The sequence below is a fragment of the Bactrocera dorsalis genome, chromosome 1 (genome assembly GCF_023373825.1).
Source record: "Bactrocera dorsalis isolate Fly_Bdor chromosome 1, ASM2337382v1, whole genome shotgun sequence".
Taxonomy (NCBI): Eukaryota; Metazoa; Arthropoda; class Insecta; order Diptera; family Tephritidae; genus Bactrocera; species Bactrocera dorsalis.
This window is the reverse complement of record NC_064303.1, coordinates 114371724-114389298: the sequence shown is the minus strand read 5'-3', so window position 1 is coordinate 114389298 and position 17575 is coordinate 114371724. Positions and strand designations below refer to the sequence as shown.

Below are 17575 nucleotides of genomic sequence, written 5' to 3'. Positions count from 1 at the left end.
GCAAAATAAAGTACAAAATATTTATGATTCAATATCCTTACTTTTTTTTCTTTATGCTACACATTAAACATATACTTAAGAGTTCCGTAAACTTTTTCGAAAACGCTTCGAAAAGGCATTGGTTGTCATTGATTCCACACCGTTAATCTCTGGAAGATCCACCATAATTCCACTTCCATCAGATCAAAATGGATTAGGTTGGCAGCCGTTTCTACCAACCCAGACTTTTATATGACCAAGAACCTCAACAAAATGCCGCATATATATATATTTTGGGGAATATTTTGTATTGCTTTGCAATTTTATTGCACTCCCATCGTCTTCTTCGCCTTTTTGCATTTCATGACGCAGCAACAAACTTCTTCTGACTCGAATCTACTTAGAAATATACCTATTTGCCATCGTAGTTGCTACTTTTTGCAATTTGTATGCGCCCAGCTGCCTGTCTGCCAGTCTGTCTGGATGTCGGTCGTCAATGTTTCTTTCTGCCCATAAGCTTGTTTACCCGCGGTCCGCTCGCACTTCGCATTTTTTCAAGACGATTTTCTTTTAGTTTCATTCTCTTATACTTTTGCTGTGAGTGTTTATTTTTTCGTTGTCTCGATTTTCTCGATTTGCGGTCATTTGCATGCCTAAACTGCGGGAGTGGCGCGCGGGTGGGTGCTCCCCCGCCGCAAACCACAAGCTGTGATCTTAATGAGATAATCACATCGATTTTCGTTTCAGCCTTTGGCTGACTAAATTAATCATTCACTTGTTTCGGAATTTCTAATGAACTTAATTAGTATTGGAATGTGCACACACACACACGTATTCGTGCATAGGTAGTATGGATGGGCACGCTTATTTTTTGGCGTGCAGACACACTTACGTACATATTGCCTTAGAGCTGTGTACACCTCTGAGGTATGCACCGGTACGAATTGACTCAGATCCAGTCCAGCAAACAGTTCAACTATTCTCGCACCGTTTACGCGGTTATAGCCGAGTTTACAACAGCGCGCCAGTCGTTGGATTTCAAGTCTGACATTGTTGTTGCTGTTAATACTGGTTCCAAGATGGACGAAGTTATCTACGACTTCGAAGTTATGATTGTCAGCAGGGACGTAGGAGCCAAGTCGCGAGTGATGACAGGAGATCTTTCGTCTTGCCCTTGTTCACTGCCAGACCCATTTTCTTCGCTTCCTTATCCGTTCTGGAGAAAACAGAACTAACGGCCTTAACAACCGGGTCAATAATATCAATATCATGGGCGAACGCCATTAGCTATTATAGAAAATGAAACCTTCTCTATTTAGCTCTGCAGCCCAAATTATTTTCTCCAAGAGTAGATTGAAGAAGTCGAACGCGAAAGGGAGTCACTTTGTCTGAAACCTCGTTTGGTATCGAACGGTTCGGAGAGGGCCTTCCCGATCCTGACGGAGCTTTTGGTATTGCTTCACGTCAGTTTACACAGCCGTATTAGTTTTGCGGGGATAGGTAATTATTCACCAACAGCATAAATCGAGTATTCCATTAATCGGCGGAAAGTAATGAAAGTACTAAAGAGCGTACATACATATGTATGTGCTTATATGGTAATACAAACGTATGACTTCACGGATGATAAAGCATAACGTTGGACCTGTTTACCGTCATGCCTCTGCGATTTTTCTGGCAATAAAAATATTTTGCAGCGTTCGTGCTTAAAAATATTTTAATTTACTTGCATATATTCTTCTATACATATGTAAAGGGTGATTTTACTTTTTACATTTACTTTTTGAAGATAATTTCATTTAAATGTTGACCGCGGCTGCGTCTTAGGTGGTCCATTCGGAAAGTCCAATTTTGGGCAACTTTTTCGAGCATTTCGGCCGGAATAGCCCGAATTTCTTCGGAAATGTTGTCTTCCAAAGCTGGAATAGTTGCTGGCTTATTTCTGTAGACTTTAGACTTGACGTAGCCCCACAAAAAATAGTCTAAAGGCGTTAAATCGCATGATCTTGGTGGCCAACTTACGGGTCCATTTCTTGAGATGAATTGTTGTCCGAAGTTTTCCCTCAAAATGGCCATAGAATCGCGAGCTGTGTGGCATGTAGCGCCATCTTGTTGAAACCACATGTCAACCAAGTTCAGTTCTTCCATTTTTGGCAACAAAAAGTTTGTTAGCATCGAACGATAGCGATCGCCATTCACCGTAACGTTGCGTCCAACAGCATCTTTGAAAAAATACGGTCCAATGATTCCACCAGCGTACAAACCACACCAAACAGTGCATTTTTCGGGATGCATGGGCAGTTCTTGAACGGCTTCTGGTTGCTCTTCACCCCAAATGCGGCAATTTTGCTTATTTACGTAGCCATTCAACCAGAAATGAGCCTCATCGCTGAACAAAATTTAAATCGGACGTAAAGCGCGAAACACATTTCGAACCGAACACTGATTTTGGTAATAAAATTCAATGATTTGCAAGCGTTGCTCGTTAGTAAGTCTATTCATGATGAAATGTCAAAGCATACTGAGCATCTTTCTCTTTGACACCATGTCTGAAATCCCACGTGATCTGTCAAATACTAATGCATGAAAATCCTAACCTCAAAAAAATCACCCGTTATATGTAAATATATAAAAATATTCGTGATAACGTAAAATATGTTAAGCGCGTTTTTAATTTAAAAATTGTACTTTGCCACCGAGCAGATACCCCCACATACATACATACATATGTACATACGTAGATAGACATAGTCACATGTGGTACACAAGCGAGATTCGCTTGGAATGTTGTGGGCATTTTGCTCAGTGAGAAGAGCAAAGTTCTTGATTAGATAAGAGCTTACAAATAATAAACAATAAATTTTAATTAATACTTAGGCACATAAAAGGCGGCTAACATATCCCGAACGAGATAAACGAAGGTGTGGAAAGAATTTAGTGACACTAGCTGATAGCAGCAAGTTGTTAAGACCCAAGGCACACATGCAAACATACAAATGTATGTATATAAACAAACCTGTAGACATAATTATGTACGAGTAATAAAAGTTTGAAATTTAAACGAATCTATTTTTGGACTTCTGTGCACATATTATTACATCATAGTCGCAATGTTGTATGTTGGAAGTACAAACACACATATATACATACATACATAATACACCTTTGGCAAATGTTACAACTAAATATTACAACAAAACACTTAACGGTGGTGTTATTAAATATCCGGGTACACATGTGCATTCATTTGTACATATGTATGTATGTATGTGTGGACCGTATCTTTGATATTCCAGCGTACATTTGATGTAGTCCGAATTCACAACACGAAAGAATAGACAATTATTCGGAAGCAGATCAGTCACGAAAAGATCTTTCAGCTTTAATGCAGATATCGATATTTGTTTTGATCAACTTTCTGGGCAGCAGGTGGGTGTTTGAAATGTGTTTACCAAAATGGACGGATGGATGTGGGACGCACGTGCGCATACAATTTTCCGGGAAAAGACAACGTTTTCTGATTTGAAATGAAAAAAATGGATTATCATTAAAAGAATATTGACAAGCTTATATATGCTTACACCTATGAATACATAAATCTCCATTTGCTGACTAATTTGAAACTGCGATTGGCTGTGGTTGCGACAATTGTCTTATATAGTTTTGCATATATCATTGATATTTTAGAGATAAAGTTGTAATCGCTTCTGAATTATGTTTTTAAAGTAGTCTCGATTGGAGAGCACCGGTGAATTGTTTTGCTCCACTCTCCCATTAATAAAGACATGGGAAATATTTTCACCTTTTTAAATTTACAAAAGTATGTACGTATGTTTGCATTACTGTTATAAAAATCACATCCCATAAAATTATGTGTGTATTTGCATAGCTGCATACATATGTACACACATGAACCTGAAAATATATTATGTATTCAAAAACCAAACAATTACAGCCGCCTGCAGAGGATACAACTCATGATTCACCAGACGCTGACGATAATTACGTTATTTACAAGCAAATAAATGGGTCTGATGTGTTGCATATGTTGATTTTAATAATCGGTAAACAATTACGCCTACAGTTAGATTATTTGACGTCGAAATGCATGTTCGACACACAATTTACGGATACAAGTCAATAGAATTTTATATTTCTTAATTAATTAAAACAAACTAATGGATTGTAATTAAAATAAAAATAAGGAAGAGTTAATCGACGTCGAGCCGTTGACGTTGGTTGGCTTTTGCCGCGAATTTTCGTTTTTTGAAAGAAGTTGGCACGTCATTTACAGTTGTTGGATCCAAAGTTTCAATGACCTTCTCTTTGAAGCGCTTTACTGGTGGCTCCGATGGTACATTGGACACCACCGGTGGAATATAAAAGTTATCTACTTTGGGTAGCTCCAAATCTATAGGTACAGGAGGTGGCCTGTAAAGATATAAGTTTATTGTCAACAAGTTTAACTCTGAATAGCGAAATCAACATTTTTTCAGGGTCTTATTTCTTGATTTATGAACTTACTTTTGTTCCACCACTTGCCATTCACCAATCGTTTGAGCGCTGGCTTCCTCCTCTGTTTTATAAGCCTGTTTTTCTTCACGTCGCTTTTGAGCTTCTTGTGGAGTTTCTGGCTTTCTGAACATTTTCAAACGTTCTCGATTATAACGGGCAACTTCCTCATTAACATTCTCCCGAAACTTTTTCGCCTCACTTGCATCTTCCAATTCTTGCTTTTTCACAGCCAATTCATTTATACGCTGATACTCGGCATAGGAGAGATAGCCTTCTTTAGGTGCTTCCCATACGGATTCGTTTGTTTTCACATTCCAATAGTATGTATATCCCTCATCAGAAATACCCTCAACCCAAAGCGATGCATTCGGTACACTCTCCGGCAACACTTTTTGTACCCTAACAGTTCTTCCCTCATCGTCTTCGTCATCAGAATTGCCGGGAAGTCTTACGGGATCCACTTGTTTTGCTCGGACCTTAGCTGATGTTGATGTAGAAGCGGTCACAGTGCCCACGCTTGCATCCAGCACGGCGTTTATGCTTCGCGCTGTAAAATCTCCGCTTGCATGTATATCCTGCGCATATGAACGCATTGCCGCTTCCTCCATTTTTCGGATCTCTGCATCCATCTTCTGCTTCTCCCTTTCGGCCTTCTCGCTATTCCGACTAATGTCCGTAATGCGCTTGGCGACGTTCATTTTGTGTCGCTTCCCACTTTCGTGGAAAGCAATGCTCTAAAATTAAGTACATGAATGTAAAATGAATGGTTTAATGCAAAAATTCTTACTAACCGCTTTATTGTCGCTTATCCAGCATTTGCAAAAGTCGCAGTATTTACGCTCATTCGACTTCCAATAGTCCGCCCTATGAAGAAACAGAATTAATTTATTTTAAATTATTGTTAGATGAAATAAATATCATTTTTAATTACATTTTTATAAATTATCAATAATAAAATTGTTTGTAAACAAAATGCGCTGGACACTGTAGAAATTGTCAAAACCAAGACAGCTGAGCATGCTGATATGGCAGTTCAAAAATTGTAATAGCTTTTCGATACAAAAATGGTGTTTAACTTGGCTATATTAACGGCGGGTAGACAAATTTATCAAGATAACATACAAAGAAATATTAATTGCCTAAAAATTGTTATTATATTTTTTAATTTTTTTTTTTTTATTTATAAAAAAAATTAATTACAAAAGAGACAAAATTAGTATATACCTACTACAAAACATTATTAGGGCCTAGTAAAATTTGTGCCAAAAAAGTGATTTTTTTATAATAAATTTAGGAAATTTATTTAAAAGTGAAAAATGTAAAAAAATAGTGAAATTTTAGTGCAAATTTTTGAATCTTCTTTTTCTGGAAATTCTCCGCCAAGTAATCGGACAAATAAGGCACATTGTACATTTTTTTGTGAACGCTTTAGGGCCCCCCTGGTGGGGACTTTCCCGGCCCGGATGGTTTTTGTGATAACCTGTTCCTATCAATCATTTTTACCTCTACACACCTGGATAATAATCATAATTTCATTTAACGGACACTAAAAAATAACGAACGCCAAATATTAAGAGTACAAATATTAAGAGTGGCACCGCGACTCGTCTATTGTGCCCTCTCCTCCTGTATCACATGTCTTCCCAGAGTCCCAGCAGCCTGAATAGTTCCAGGAGTTCGCCGGTGTATTGTAATTGCTGTGTGCTGGAGGGTGCTGGGGTTTCCTGTTGGTCGCAGAACCACCACCGGAGTTAGTAGCTCATGTTGGCAGGTGTTTCCTGCAGCGGGTGGCCCTGTGTAGATCGCGACGAGGAGACGGAATTTGTCCCGCGGGAGGCGAATTAGTTCCTTGAACCTGGAGAGATTGTACCCAACAGCTTGGCGTGGCGCGTACTTGCTGCCTGTTGCCAATGCCCGTTCTCTCTCCACACTCTCCTCCGTGCGGAGCAGCTCCTTAAAAGTGTGGGATCCGACCGCTATGTATGGTTCTGGTCCCATCACCTTGGACGCTGCTGCCGCGCGGTGCCGTTCGTCGGCATTCTCGTTTCCTTCTACTTCCTTGTGCCCTGGCACCCAAATTAGGTGCACCAGGTTGCACAAGGACAGGCGGTCTGTGCATTCCTCGCCTAAAACGACTAAAAGCGATTTGGTCTCATATGATGAGATCGCCTTTAGTGCCGCTTGACTATCACTGAGAATAGCTATACGCTGGTTGGATGGTTGCGGCTGAGGTTGACTTCAGCGGACTGATTATGGCAAAAACTTCAGCCTGGGAAGCGTCCCATTGGTATGGACAGCTTAGTACGCGGTCCCGCAATACCTGCCCCAATACCTTCCGGTGTTTTTGAGCCATCAGTGTATCACTGAATGGTACTGTCCTCCAGCAGCCTTTCCAGCGTGGAATCGTTCCACTCCGTTTGGCTGACAAAATGAGATAATTAATTATCAAAAAGATAAAATTAGTATTTTAGACACAAAATACGTTTTTTTTTACCCCTGTTTTGGAAATAGCCTTCCCAAGAACTGTCGACAATGACCGCTAGCATAATTTCCATTTACGTTATTAGAGACGCCAAATACTTACAAAAAGCTTAACTTAACTTAATATTAATCTCCTTCCATGTTCAGTATGCATTAAATCTTTTTCTACTTAAAATGTATTTTATTTTTTTTTTTTGTAATTTTAGTTTAATCGCACCTACTTCAAAAAGCCACCCATAGTAACTGTACTTGTGGCGGCTAAAAGCTCTGCACAGCCAGAACAGCAACGTGGATAATAATTATAAATGCGAATCCGATAGGGGGAGGAAAGCCGTCAGCGGATTGACTGCATGTCAAAAGACCAACCTGTCCTCCCACTGAAGGGGATACAGCTGTATTTAATCCCCAAATTGGGAGGCAAAGGCGACAATCGGAGCAGCTGGCACTGCCTGGCCCGGAGGTCATGTTGGATGCTAGCATGGAGGATTCAGCGAGTTGCTGTAGAGCTGAGATTAGCAGATTGCCGGTTTGGGTGTCTGTCAATCAGGTGGTTAAAACGTACCTGGATTTTTTGGTTTGATAAATGTCATACAAAACATAGTGAGAGGTCAAAGGTTTTTGGGACTTTGTTTGTACATACAACCACATACTTATAAGATACAAATGCCGTGCACTTTGTGCTATATTGCAATGGCAATTCTCTAATTAATACAGTAGAAAAAATGTAGGTTAGGTTTCATTGAAGGCGTTGCCTGAGTTCTGAAATAATCACTTTGTTTCTACTGACAATTTCGAGGCTTCTTTAATTCAAAGTTTTCTATGACAGTCGGGCCTACGTAAATGGAACGGACCCGGATTATCATCCGGGCAGGACTGTCAACTCAGCACCATTTCTCAAAATGATTTCAGGAAAGTTTCTCCTGCTACAGCAACAACAACAACCGGAGGCTTCTTTAATTTCTGCTGATTTCTATATCGATTTGCTTTATTAAATTGAAACTAATTTCTCAGCGTAGGTTAAAATTATCTAACATTATTGTATTCTGTGTAGTATTACCGAATTTAAATAACTGTTAATCGGAAAAAGCAATAAAAACAATGTATTTATTAAACGACACTAATATGTATGTTTGTAGAGTAATTTTCCAGCTATATCCGCATTATCGTACATACATATGTACATGCATACCATATACATCATACCATTGCCACAATGGCACACACGCGGGCACCATTGCCAGCCAACCACATCTACCCAGCGGGCGGCGCACAACAGGACATTAACCACAACAACAGCGCCAGACAACAGGAAAGCAGGCGACAAATCAGCTAAATGCTGCAGAAATGCTTGAGCTACTTACACGTATGTGCATGTATGCGCCAGCGAATAACAAATACAAAGGTAATTACAAAGCGAGTAAGAACATCATTAACAACAACAAACAATAGCCTTCAGCAGGAAAAAGTGAGGTAAACTTCATATGAATATCTGCATATGTATATGTAAGTAGGGTACGTATGTTTGTCCGAAACCATATATACATACATATAAATACATATTATGCAACACATGCATATGTATATTAGAGGCATTACAATCACACACATTCAAGCACACAAGTGTGCATGAATGCATATTGTGATTTCTAGAGGGACGTCAGTGCCTTCGGTGCAGCAATATGGCTCGGGAAAGCTGGACGTACATTTTGTCTGTGTATGCATCCACATAACTGTACGTAACTGCATTTAGTGCACTTATTATGTCCATCTTGCATCAATGGCGCAGACTACAGCTCTTTAGCTGGGCATTTCCATGAATATCTATCGGCTGCTGTACATACAAACACACATTTAAATGAGTACTAATATGCACTCTGCCTTATACCAGACCTTACACGCTGTTGCATTTTTCCTCCTCTAAACTTTCATTGAGCAGTTCTTGCGAGCACTTTTTAAAACCGCTTAGATAAGAAGAGGGTTTGGGTAAGTAATTATATATTATATTGAATATAAAACACTGAGATTGTTGCATATAAATTTTCATACGAAATTCGAAATTTTATCCATTTAATTCGCCTTTAAAGTAAGGAAGGTACTGGAACAAAGATTAATCATTATTACTCAAAATTTACTCTCACCAAATACGAAACTTAACAATCAAATATAAAATTTTCATTTAGAAAGAGTTTATTTTTATATTTTTATTAGAAATATTGTCATTTTATTAAACAACTGAGCCAGAAGCTGTCAATGAAGAACAGCTTGGTACCTCTTGGTTTGATCACAATTTCTGTTTCCTACATAAAGTGCATAAATACTCGCTTTTATTTTCAGGCACTAGAGCTGGCATCGAATCGTCAAACTCTAGCTCGTTCAATCCTTACTCTCTTCCTCCTTTTTGCTCTTCTTTTCCTTCTCCTTCTTGCTTTCTTTTTTGTGACCCTCCTTGTGTTTGGACTTCTTTTCGCCCTTTTTGCCATACTCCTCGTGCTCCTCGTGATGTTCACCATGTTTGTGCTTCTTCTTGTACTTCTTCTCATCTTCATCTTTATGCCCCTTTTGATAGTGTTCTTTGTGCTTCTTGTGCTCCTTCTTTTTACCGGCTTCATAGTGTTCACCCTTCTTGTGACCACCCTCCTCCTCTAAATCATGCTTGTGATCCTTACCGTGTTTCTTATGATGTCCCGCTTTATGTTCATCATCGTAGAATTTCTTTTCTTTCTTATACTCGTCCTTATTGAATTTCTTATGGTACTCCAATTCTTTGTGGCCCTTCTTATGTTTTTTCTTATGGTGATGCTTACCGCCCTTCTTATGCGCCCCATGCTCCTTCTTTTCACCATATTCCTCCTCTTCATCGTAGTATTTCTTCTTCTTCCCACCCTTATTCCCATATTTGTGTTCGTGGTCCTCCTCCTCGTGGTGTTTCTTCTCATCCTCCTCCCATTCCTTATGCTCCTTATGACCCTTGTCTCCTTTATGCTTCTTCTCCTTGTACTCCTCCTTATGATACTTCTCGCCCTCTTCTTCTTCCTCTTCGGAAGACTCTTCTTTCTCCTCCTTCTTCTTCGCCGTCACATAAGTGACCAAGAGTGCGAGCAGCAGAAACACTTTCAAGTGACGACGCATTCTCAGTGTGATATGTATTGCCAATCCGACAATATTTTCCGGCAGTTTTATAGTAAAATTCACCGTCCAACAAAAAGTGAACCAGTTAGGTAATAGGTGAATGGATTGCGTTTAATACACTTTGAGAAATTTGTTTTTTCAAGAGATTTAAGGCATACCAACTTATGTTTTGCACATTATACCGTTATTCTCTCCACTTGCATTGATTTTTTCGCGGTGTAATGGCACTGCGGTTTTGCTTTTCGATCGAATGACGCAAAACTTCATGCTTCGGTGCCCAGCGTGGTTTATGTCAACGTAATACCAACTCTAAAGAAGAGGAAGTTTTTGCTGCTTTATCACAAGCGTTACAGCTCTATGAAGCAGCTTCTTCGATTTTTCCACAGGGCACTCGCCTATTGGCACGAAATTATTATAAAAGAATGTATATTTATTGTATATTTCCTATTTGCATAGAATCTTCAACGACAAAAAGAGGATTCTTTACTGTACCTACTTAGTTAGCATGCATTATGTGGTCTTATGGTCTACTTATGTGAGAATATGAAGCATGCGCTGCGCTAAGAAGCCATTTCAAAGGATCTCATACAAAATATATTGACGACTTGTAGCTTTGCCACTATCTCATTACGAGCAAACAGGATTTCAATTAACCCACAAATTGATACTCAAACAATTGTCGCTTGCTGTGCGTCTTTTCGCAGTGTCTCATTCATGTCTACACCCCCTTCTCAAGAATACCGATAAGAACAACTCAAAGATGATCCTTTACTGCCAGCGCTCGTTCTTTAAGACTAGACTTATTTGGCTTAAGCCCACGCGCTGGCTTCTACATGTCACAAAGTGCAAATATAAGCCAGACAAAACAACCGAAATGCGGTGTGTTCGCAAGTCGACCGGTGGTAGTAGCGATAGGAGAAAGGCTGCGGGGAAAGTAGTGAAATAATGAGCAGCAAATACCGAATAGTATGAGCGTGAGCTGTAAGCTGGATTCGCACTAGTGCACCAGTTAAACAGTCAAACCCATTGTTTTTGGCATCTGCCATTGTCAACGGCATCGAATGTCGTTCAGTTGTGTGTCGCTTGGCGGTTTGTGTTCAGCTGCTGCTACGAGAGTCGTGGCGTTGCACTTTGTCTGAGGTGAGAATACAAATTGGCCTTTGATGGGATTTATGTTGCGTTGACTGCAAAACACATGTACATACATTGCTACACATACATACACATATACTTCAAACTGAATGCTATTGAATACACAGGCGCAAATCCACATCACTCTCATACTAACGCATCACGTGTGTGAATATATGTATATACTTGCAAATGTAAAAGGGTAATAATCCCCATTTGCTGATTGTTCCATTGCTGCCACAGTCGACAATTCCACCGAACAGTGGCAGTCAGTCATCCGTCTGTCGGCTAGGTAGTTGGATAAAGAGGCAGTCAGCGTTATCAAATTGGTGTCGCGCTCATACATATTGACATATGGGAGGCCATTCGGCCATTTTGTTGATTATCAGTTTTTCGTATAAATTCGCTCATATTCATACATACATGTATACATACATATGCATATTTGTGCATGAATCTATGTAATATAATGTATGTATTAATACTTCTCGCTGGCTTATGCAGAATAATATGCCTGTGTGTAGGTGTATGTGTGTGTACGGTACCTATTATTTGGAATCCGAACGTAATAATAAATAATTCGCCAACACTCATATATCAAAGTATGTATGTACTATATACGTAGAGGTTGTGCGTGCTAAATATAAGCATTCACTGCTCACATGGCTTCCTTGCAGGCCTTAATCGTATCCCGGCACCGGAACTGTCTAAAATCTTTGCATAGTTTCCCCAACCAACGCGATCGGCAATCGAACAGTCGGTGCATATGAAATCAAATTAATTTTTTAATCTCCACCCTGAGGGTGTTTGAAGATTAAAACCATAATAAACGCGTGCATACATGTATTGGAGATATTTTATGTAAGTATACATGTATGCACCGTTATATGTTGCATAGACTCACTGGGTCTGCGGTAAGCTGCATGCTTTAATCGATTGTAAAATACAAAATTTATCAGAGCCAATAAGGAAAACGAGTTGACGTGCATATATAAATGAACGAACAGGCGAGTACAAGCGCACATACCAATTTACTTATGCAAATAAAAATTATATACTGAATTTTATATGATCAAATATTAACCCAGCCATTTTGCCAATGCATACTAGCCTTATGCATGCATGTATGTATGTATGTATGTGTACAAATAGAAAATCTCCAGTCTTAAGCGAAAATATGCTCGTGCAATAGTCTTGTAAAAAAGTATAGCAGAAAGAGAGTAACATTCTTACAATTGTTATCAATGGAATTTATTTTGGTTCAAAGATAGATTAATCCAAGAAAGGATAACTCCTAATTGGATGCCTGGAAATTTCGAAATTTCGATTTAAACTGATGAGAGTTTTACACAGATGGAATAATGACTCTAGCGGAAAAATGGCAAAAAGTGTCCGACCAAAATGGTACATAAAAAAAATAAGTTGAAGTTTGGTTAGAAATACGAAAAGACTTTTTCGACTACCCAATATTATTGCTCGCGTTGAGATACTATATTCTGAAATCTGTTAAATACCAACAGAATAAAATTTCTAGAAGCTACCCCAAATTTGCTTAACATACTATACAAAACACGACTCATAAGGCTTAGTCTAGTAAATTTTTAGCTATTTTCAAAAAAGAAAATTAAACAAAACTGATGTTTCAAACGGATATATCCTTTAGTCAAGAAATTTCAAATGTGTTGGAACTCCCCTTTGTATTACTAAATATTTCATTTTATCATCATTACTGTACTTAGAATGCGTCTCTCTTATGTTCATAAATCTACTAAGACCTCAGAAGTCAAAATTAAGTTTTTTGATTATAACAGCTTTCCACATATACGCACATGTGTATATATGTATATGTGTATGTATATGAGCTGTTGGTACATACAGCTGCTTGAATAGTAGGATTTGTGTATTTTTAATGTAAAACTGCCAGCGGCGACATTTACTTGTTTTAACAACGTTAAAAGAAATCAAATATTTTATAGATAGATTTCAATTATGACGGCCTAATCTCTTAAATAAAATATATATATTTTGTCATGCAGAATATCTAAATAACTTCAATATCTTTTAAAATTATTTTTGCAAATTTTACAGAGGCAATTTACTTCTACATTGTCAGCGTCATTACATGTGCGTGTATGTTACTTTACAGTAGAGCGCTGATGTTACATTATTATACTTTTGTGGCTTTAACAGTAAAGAGCTGATGTTAATATGGTTTTATTTATAATAGCTTTAAGAAAAAATAACTATTCAAGAGAATAAGGAAGAACCAATCATTCTTGATATCTACAGCTTATTTTTATGTAGTTAGAAGTATGGAGAAGTTCCACTAACGAAGCATTAACTTCAGATAGACACTTGCATCATTTTTGAAATCAACTACAAAATTTTCTTTAAAATTTGATATTGAAATGAAAGTGTTGGAGGCCTTTATAAATATATAACTATATAATTTTGTACTTGCAACTCAAAATGCTTTTCTTCGCGGATTGTCACTTATGATGGAAATAATCTATACATTTAAATTTTTTTTTGGGGGGGGCGAACTCTCCGTAGTACCCACCCCGTGGATCTTCGCCTGTCTGAAGTACATGAAGTTCATTCCACGATTTTTACGATAAGTAAAATAATTCAACACAGAAATTCCATTAAATTTTGTCCAGGACGTCCATCAACATTAACAAATGATCAACTGGTAAATAAAATAGAGGAATTGAGGAATTGTTTTTTGAGAATCGACGATCAGCGATCTTACTGACATCGTTGGAATATCGGTAAGATCAGTGAAACCAAATTTGAAAGATCATTTGGGGCTAAGAAAAATAAAAGCACGATTGGTTCCAAAATCACTCAATTTTTACCAAAAACAGTGTAGAGTAGACATCTGTGAAACTTTCCGACTACCAGGGTGTCATGATTATTACTAGCTTGAATCTATGAGTGTAGGATCTATGCTTATGACCCGAGCTATTCGTAAAAAGTGAAAGAAATGATGGGCCGACAATTGTTGGTTTAATAATTGAGTCTTCCTTATTTTATCGCCGAATTTTCAACCAATATCGTGCCGCAACCGCCATATTCGACCGATTTAGCTCAGTGGGAAACGATTTTGAGTCAATTGACGACATTAAAAGTGAATCGCTACGCGCTATTCCGGAAAATGACTTTAACAACTATTTCTAGAATCGGTAAAAAAAAAACATTGTCACAAGTGTATTGGGACCAAGGGGAATTACTTTAAGGGGGCCACATAGATTTTGAAGAATATATGTAGTATATCAAGAATTTTAAAATTATTAACAAAATCTTAGTATTTCTCGCTCATAGTAGTAGACCTTGCATGCATGTATAGAATATATGTATGTACTTGTATGTGGATTTCAATGAAACAGAATGGTCGTGAATTTTTTGCCGAGTGGGTTATTTGCATTTTTCGCGCAATAAATAAAGCCATCAAAGGCGAAAAATGAATTGCAAATATTAAATACACCATATGAAATGAAAAAGTATGCACTCACCGACATGTGCGTGCAGCATTTCCAAATGTATTCGAACTCGCCGAGAAAAAACGTCATTTCAGTTCATGTGAAGCTTTGCATGCACATATGTATGTATGTATGTATTTACATATATACGTAGCGTGGATATGTAACCACATACATACATGCGTACCGGCATTGCTATATACGAAAATATATGATTTTAAGTGACTTTTGTGAAAACAATCCACATTCGCACATATGCACGCCATGGCCCAGCAGAGCAGTTGACTCCACATTCGTCAGCGCGGACACTCGCGGATCCTTTGGCTCAACCAAAAGGTGTTCAAGCGAAAGATGCAATTAACGAAATATTCATATTTGTGTTTGTTCAATAATTTTTTGCCACATTTAAGCGCGCTAATTAAAAAATATAAATGCACGGTGTCGTTGGGAGTATTCACATTGCCATACACACACATACGTATGTGTACATAACCGTGTATATGTATGTACTGCTGCCGATCATGTGAAAAAGGGTTTAATTAAAAATACATAAAAATCGCTTAAATGAAAAAATTGCAGTTGAAAACGCACCTTTGGCCACAATAAACCATATACCTGGCTTAATAGAGTATACGCACGCACACACACACACACAAACTCACGCACATATTAAATTTCAACAAAGGCCTCCCTCAACGTAGAAAAAAATCGACAAATTACATAAAAATCAACTTTTAATAGATTGCAAATATTTGTAAATTTTTACATGAACTATTAACGTTGACAAATAGCCAACGCACACAATTAAATGCATGACAACAATAACACGACCGGCAACTACGGGAGCGGAGCAAAAGCGACAATGAGAAATTCGAATTGTGAAAGGAATGTTCTACCACCACCGAAGGCACCCTTGCCCATATATTATATTCGGCCTTCCATCCGTTCAACCATCCAATGGGCATCGACTTCGGCATTCATTGTCACTGTGCGTGGCTCCCCTCAATGCAGTGCGGTTTATTTGGCCAACAAGCCATTCGGAAGCGAAAAACCAAACAAAGAAAGAATTGTCAAATAGATAGGCAAACAACATGGAAATTCGATAGGAAGCCATGTAAATATTACCAAAAAGCAAATGCAAATGCAAATGCGACCCAAGATCGTCGACCGGGAAAAAATCATGGAGCGAAGTGGAGTGGACATGTTCTTGATATTTTTTAGATCACCAGGACTGCCTTACAATTACTTCTCAGTAATAAGATGCAGGAAGGCAACTGAAGCGAAGACTTCAGCGCATTGACATGCGTTTGTTTACATAAAGACAGCTGTCTTCTGTCTTGCTTGATTATGGCTTGTTGTCACTCTTTCATTCGCCGATATAACCAAACAAGCAAATCTTAATGAAAGAATGAAGGATATAAAGGGCATACTATTATACGAGTAACTGTGTTTTGAAATGCTTTCCTTACCGTTGTGTTGAAGATATATTACTTGCTGGCTTTTAGTCAATCTAGATTTATCTTTCTGTATTATCGTGTCACATAATATATTGTATAAGTATTTTCAGATATAATTTGTTAAGAACAATATTCAAATACTTTTTTGTTATAATTTTATTGAACGTATGTACTAATATACAGGGTTTGTCCGGAAAGAAGAGTCGATTTAAAATAATATATTTAACCAATCCTTATAGTTCTTTAACAACTTTCAAAATAGGCTCCTTCTGCATCGATGCAGCGCTGCCAGCGCGATTTCCAAGCATTGAAGACGTCACGGAAGGCATTCTCCCGAATAGCCTTGAGAGCTGAGATGCATGGTGCTTGGATCCCCTTTCATCGGTCTTTTCAAGCAAGAAAACAAAAAAGTCGTGGGGCCACATCTGGGCTGTAGGGCGGCTGCGGAAGCGTTGGGATGCCGGCTTTGGTTAGGTAGCTGTTCACAAGAAAGGCAGTGTGTGCCGGGGCGTTGTCGTGGTGCAACTTCCATTCGGCTGCAATGTCTTGTCGGACTCAATTGGTCCTTCGTTTGAATCTTTTGAGGACTTCCATGTAAAACTTGGTGTTGACGGTTTGTCCAAGAGGACTAAATTCATGGTGGACGACGCCTTTGTTGTCAAAAAAGACAATGAGCATCGTTTTCACTTTAGATTTACTCATTCTTCCGATCTTAATCAGCGACCTCTTCCCGGCCCTCCAAAAAGGCCTGGTGTCACTGAAACACACCACTTCTTGCTAAAATAATATCTGAGTAACCTTGCTTGATCATATCAAACGTCTCTGTCGCAGAATTACCGAGTTCCACACAGAATTTAATCGTGTACCTCTGCTCTAACGAACGCTGCATTTTCGGCTTGTATTTCGCGCGAAAATATTTGTCCTGAATGTCCATGTGCTCGGAGACAATTGACCAGCCACTCATTCGTTAGCTAGGACCGCCCTCTACCGAATCAACGCCCCGAAGTACAGTCGCAGCGGAAGAAAATCAGTCCTTCTTCTGTCTCTCAAACTCAACGAAAGCCCTTTGAAGCTCTTTTTACTTTTGGGAGGCGCGAGCATCGTTACAGTATTGTTTTTGGCAAAGAATTCGAGAACAGATTCTTCGATACCTTTCTTCTAAAAACGCAAATCATCAAGCTCTTAAAAACACGCCTAACTTAGCGGCTACTACAGAGAAAGTAAGTTATAAATGTCACATAAAATGTCATCATACTTCGATGGCATGTATATTATCATAATAAAACATAAAATAACTGACAATTGGACTCTCCAGACCAGAGAAATCTTAATTTTGAAGTATCTGTTAGTTTTGAACACACTTCCTCTACTTACCATATGTACTCATATGCGTATCACTAC

At 38.5% G+C, this 17575-nt stretch overlaps 2 protein-coding genes across 2 annotated transcripts; both read right to left on the bottom strand.

The window, feature by feature from the left end:
- Nucleotides 1-4014: 4014 nt before the first annotated feature.
- On the bottom strand, nt 4015-5511 carry LOC105229236 (WW domain-binding protein 4). Its single transcript, XM_011209368.4, has 4 exons — nt 5426-5511; nt 5286-5358; nt 4504-5228; nt 4015-4410 (listed from the first exon to the last, which is right to left on the bottom strand). Coding segments are annotated over exons 1-4 (1020 nt in total). The 5' UTR covers nt 5428-5511; the 3' UTR covers nt 4015-4190.
- A 3594-nt stretch (nt 5512-9105) lies between these two features.
- LOC105229381 (cilia- and flagella-associated protein 251) lies at nt 9106-10284 on the bottom strand. Its single transcript, XM_011209647.3, has one exon. It carries the CDS (start codon nt 10102-10104, stop codon nt 9349-9351), a length of 756 nt encoding a protein of 251 aa, XP_011207949.2. The 5' UTR covers nt 10105-10284; the 3' UTR covers nt 9106-9348.
- Nucleotides 10285-17575: the final 7291 nt, after the last annotated feature.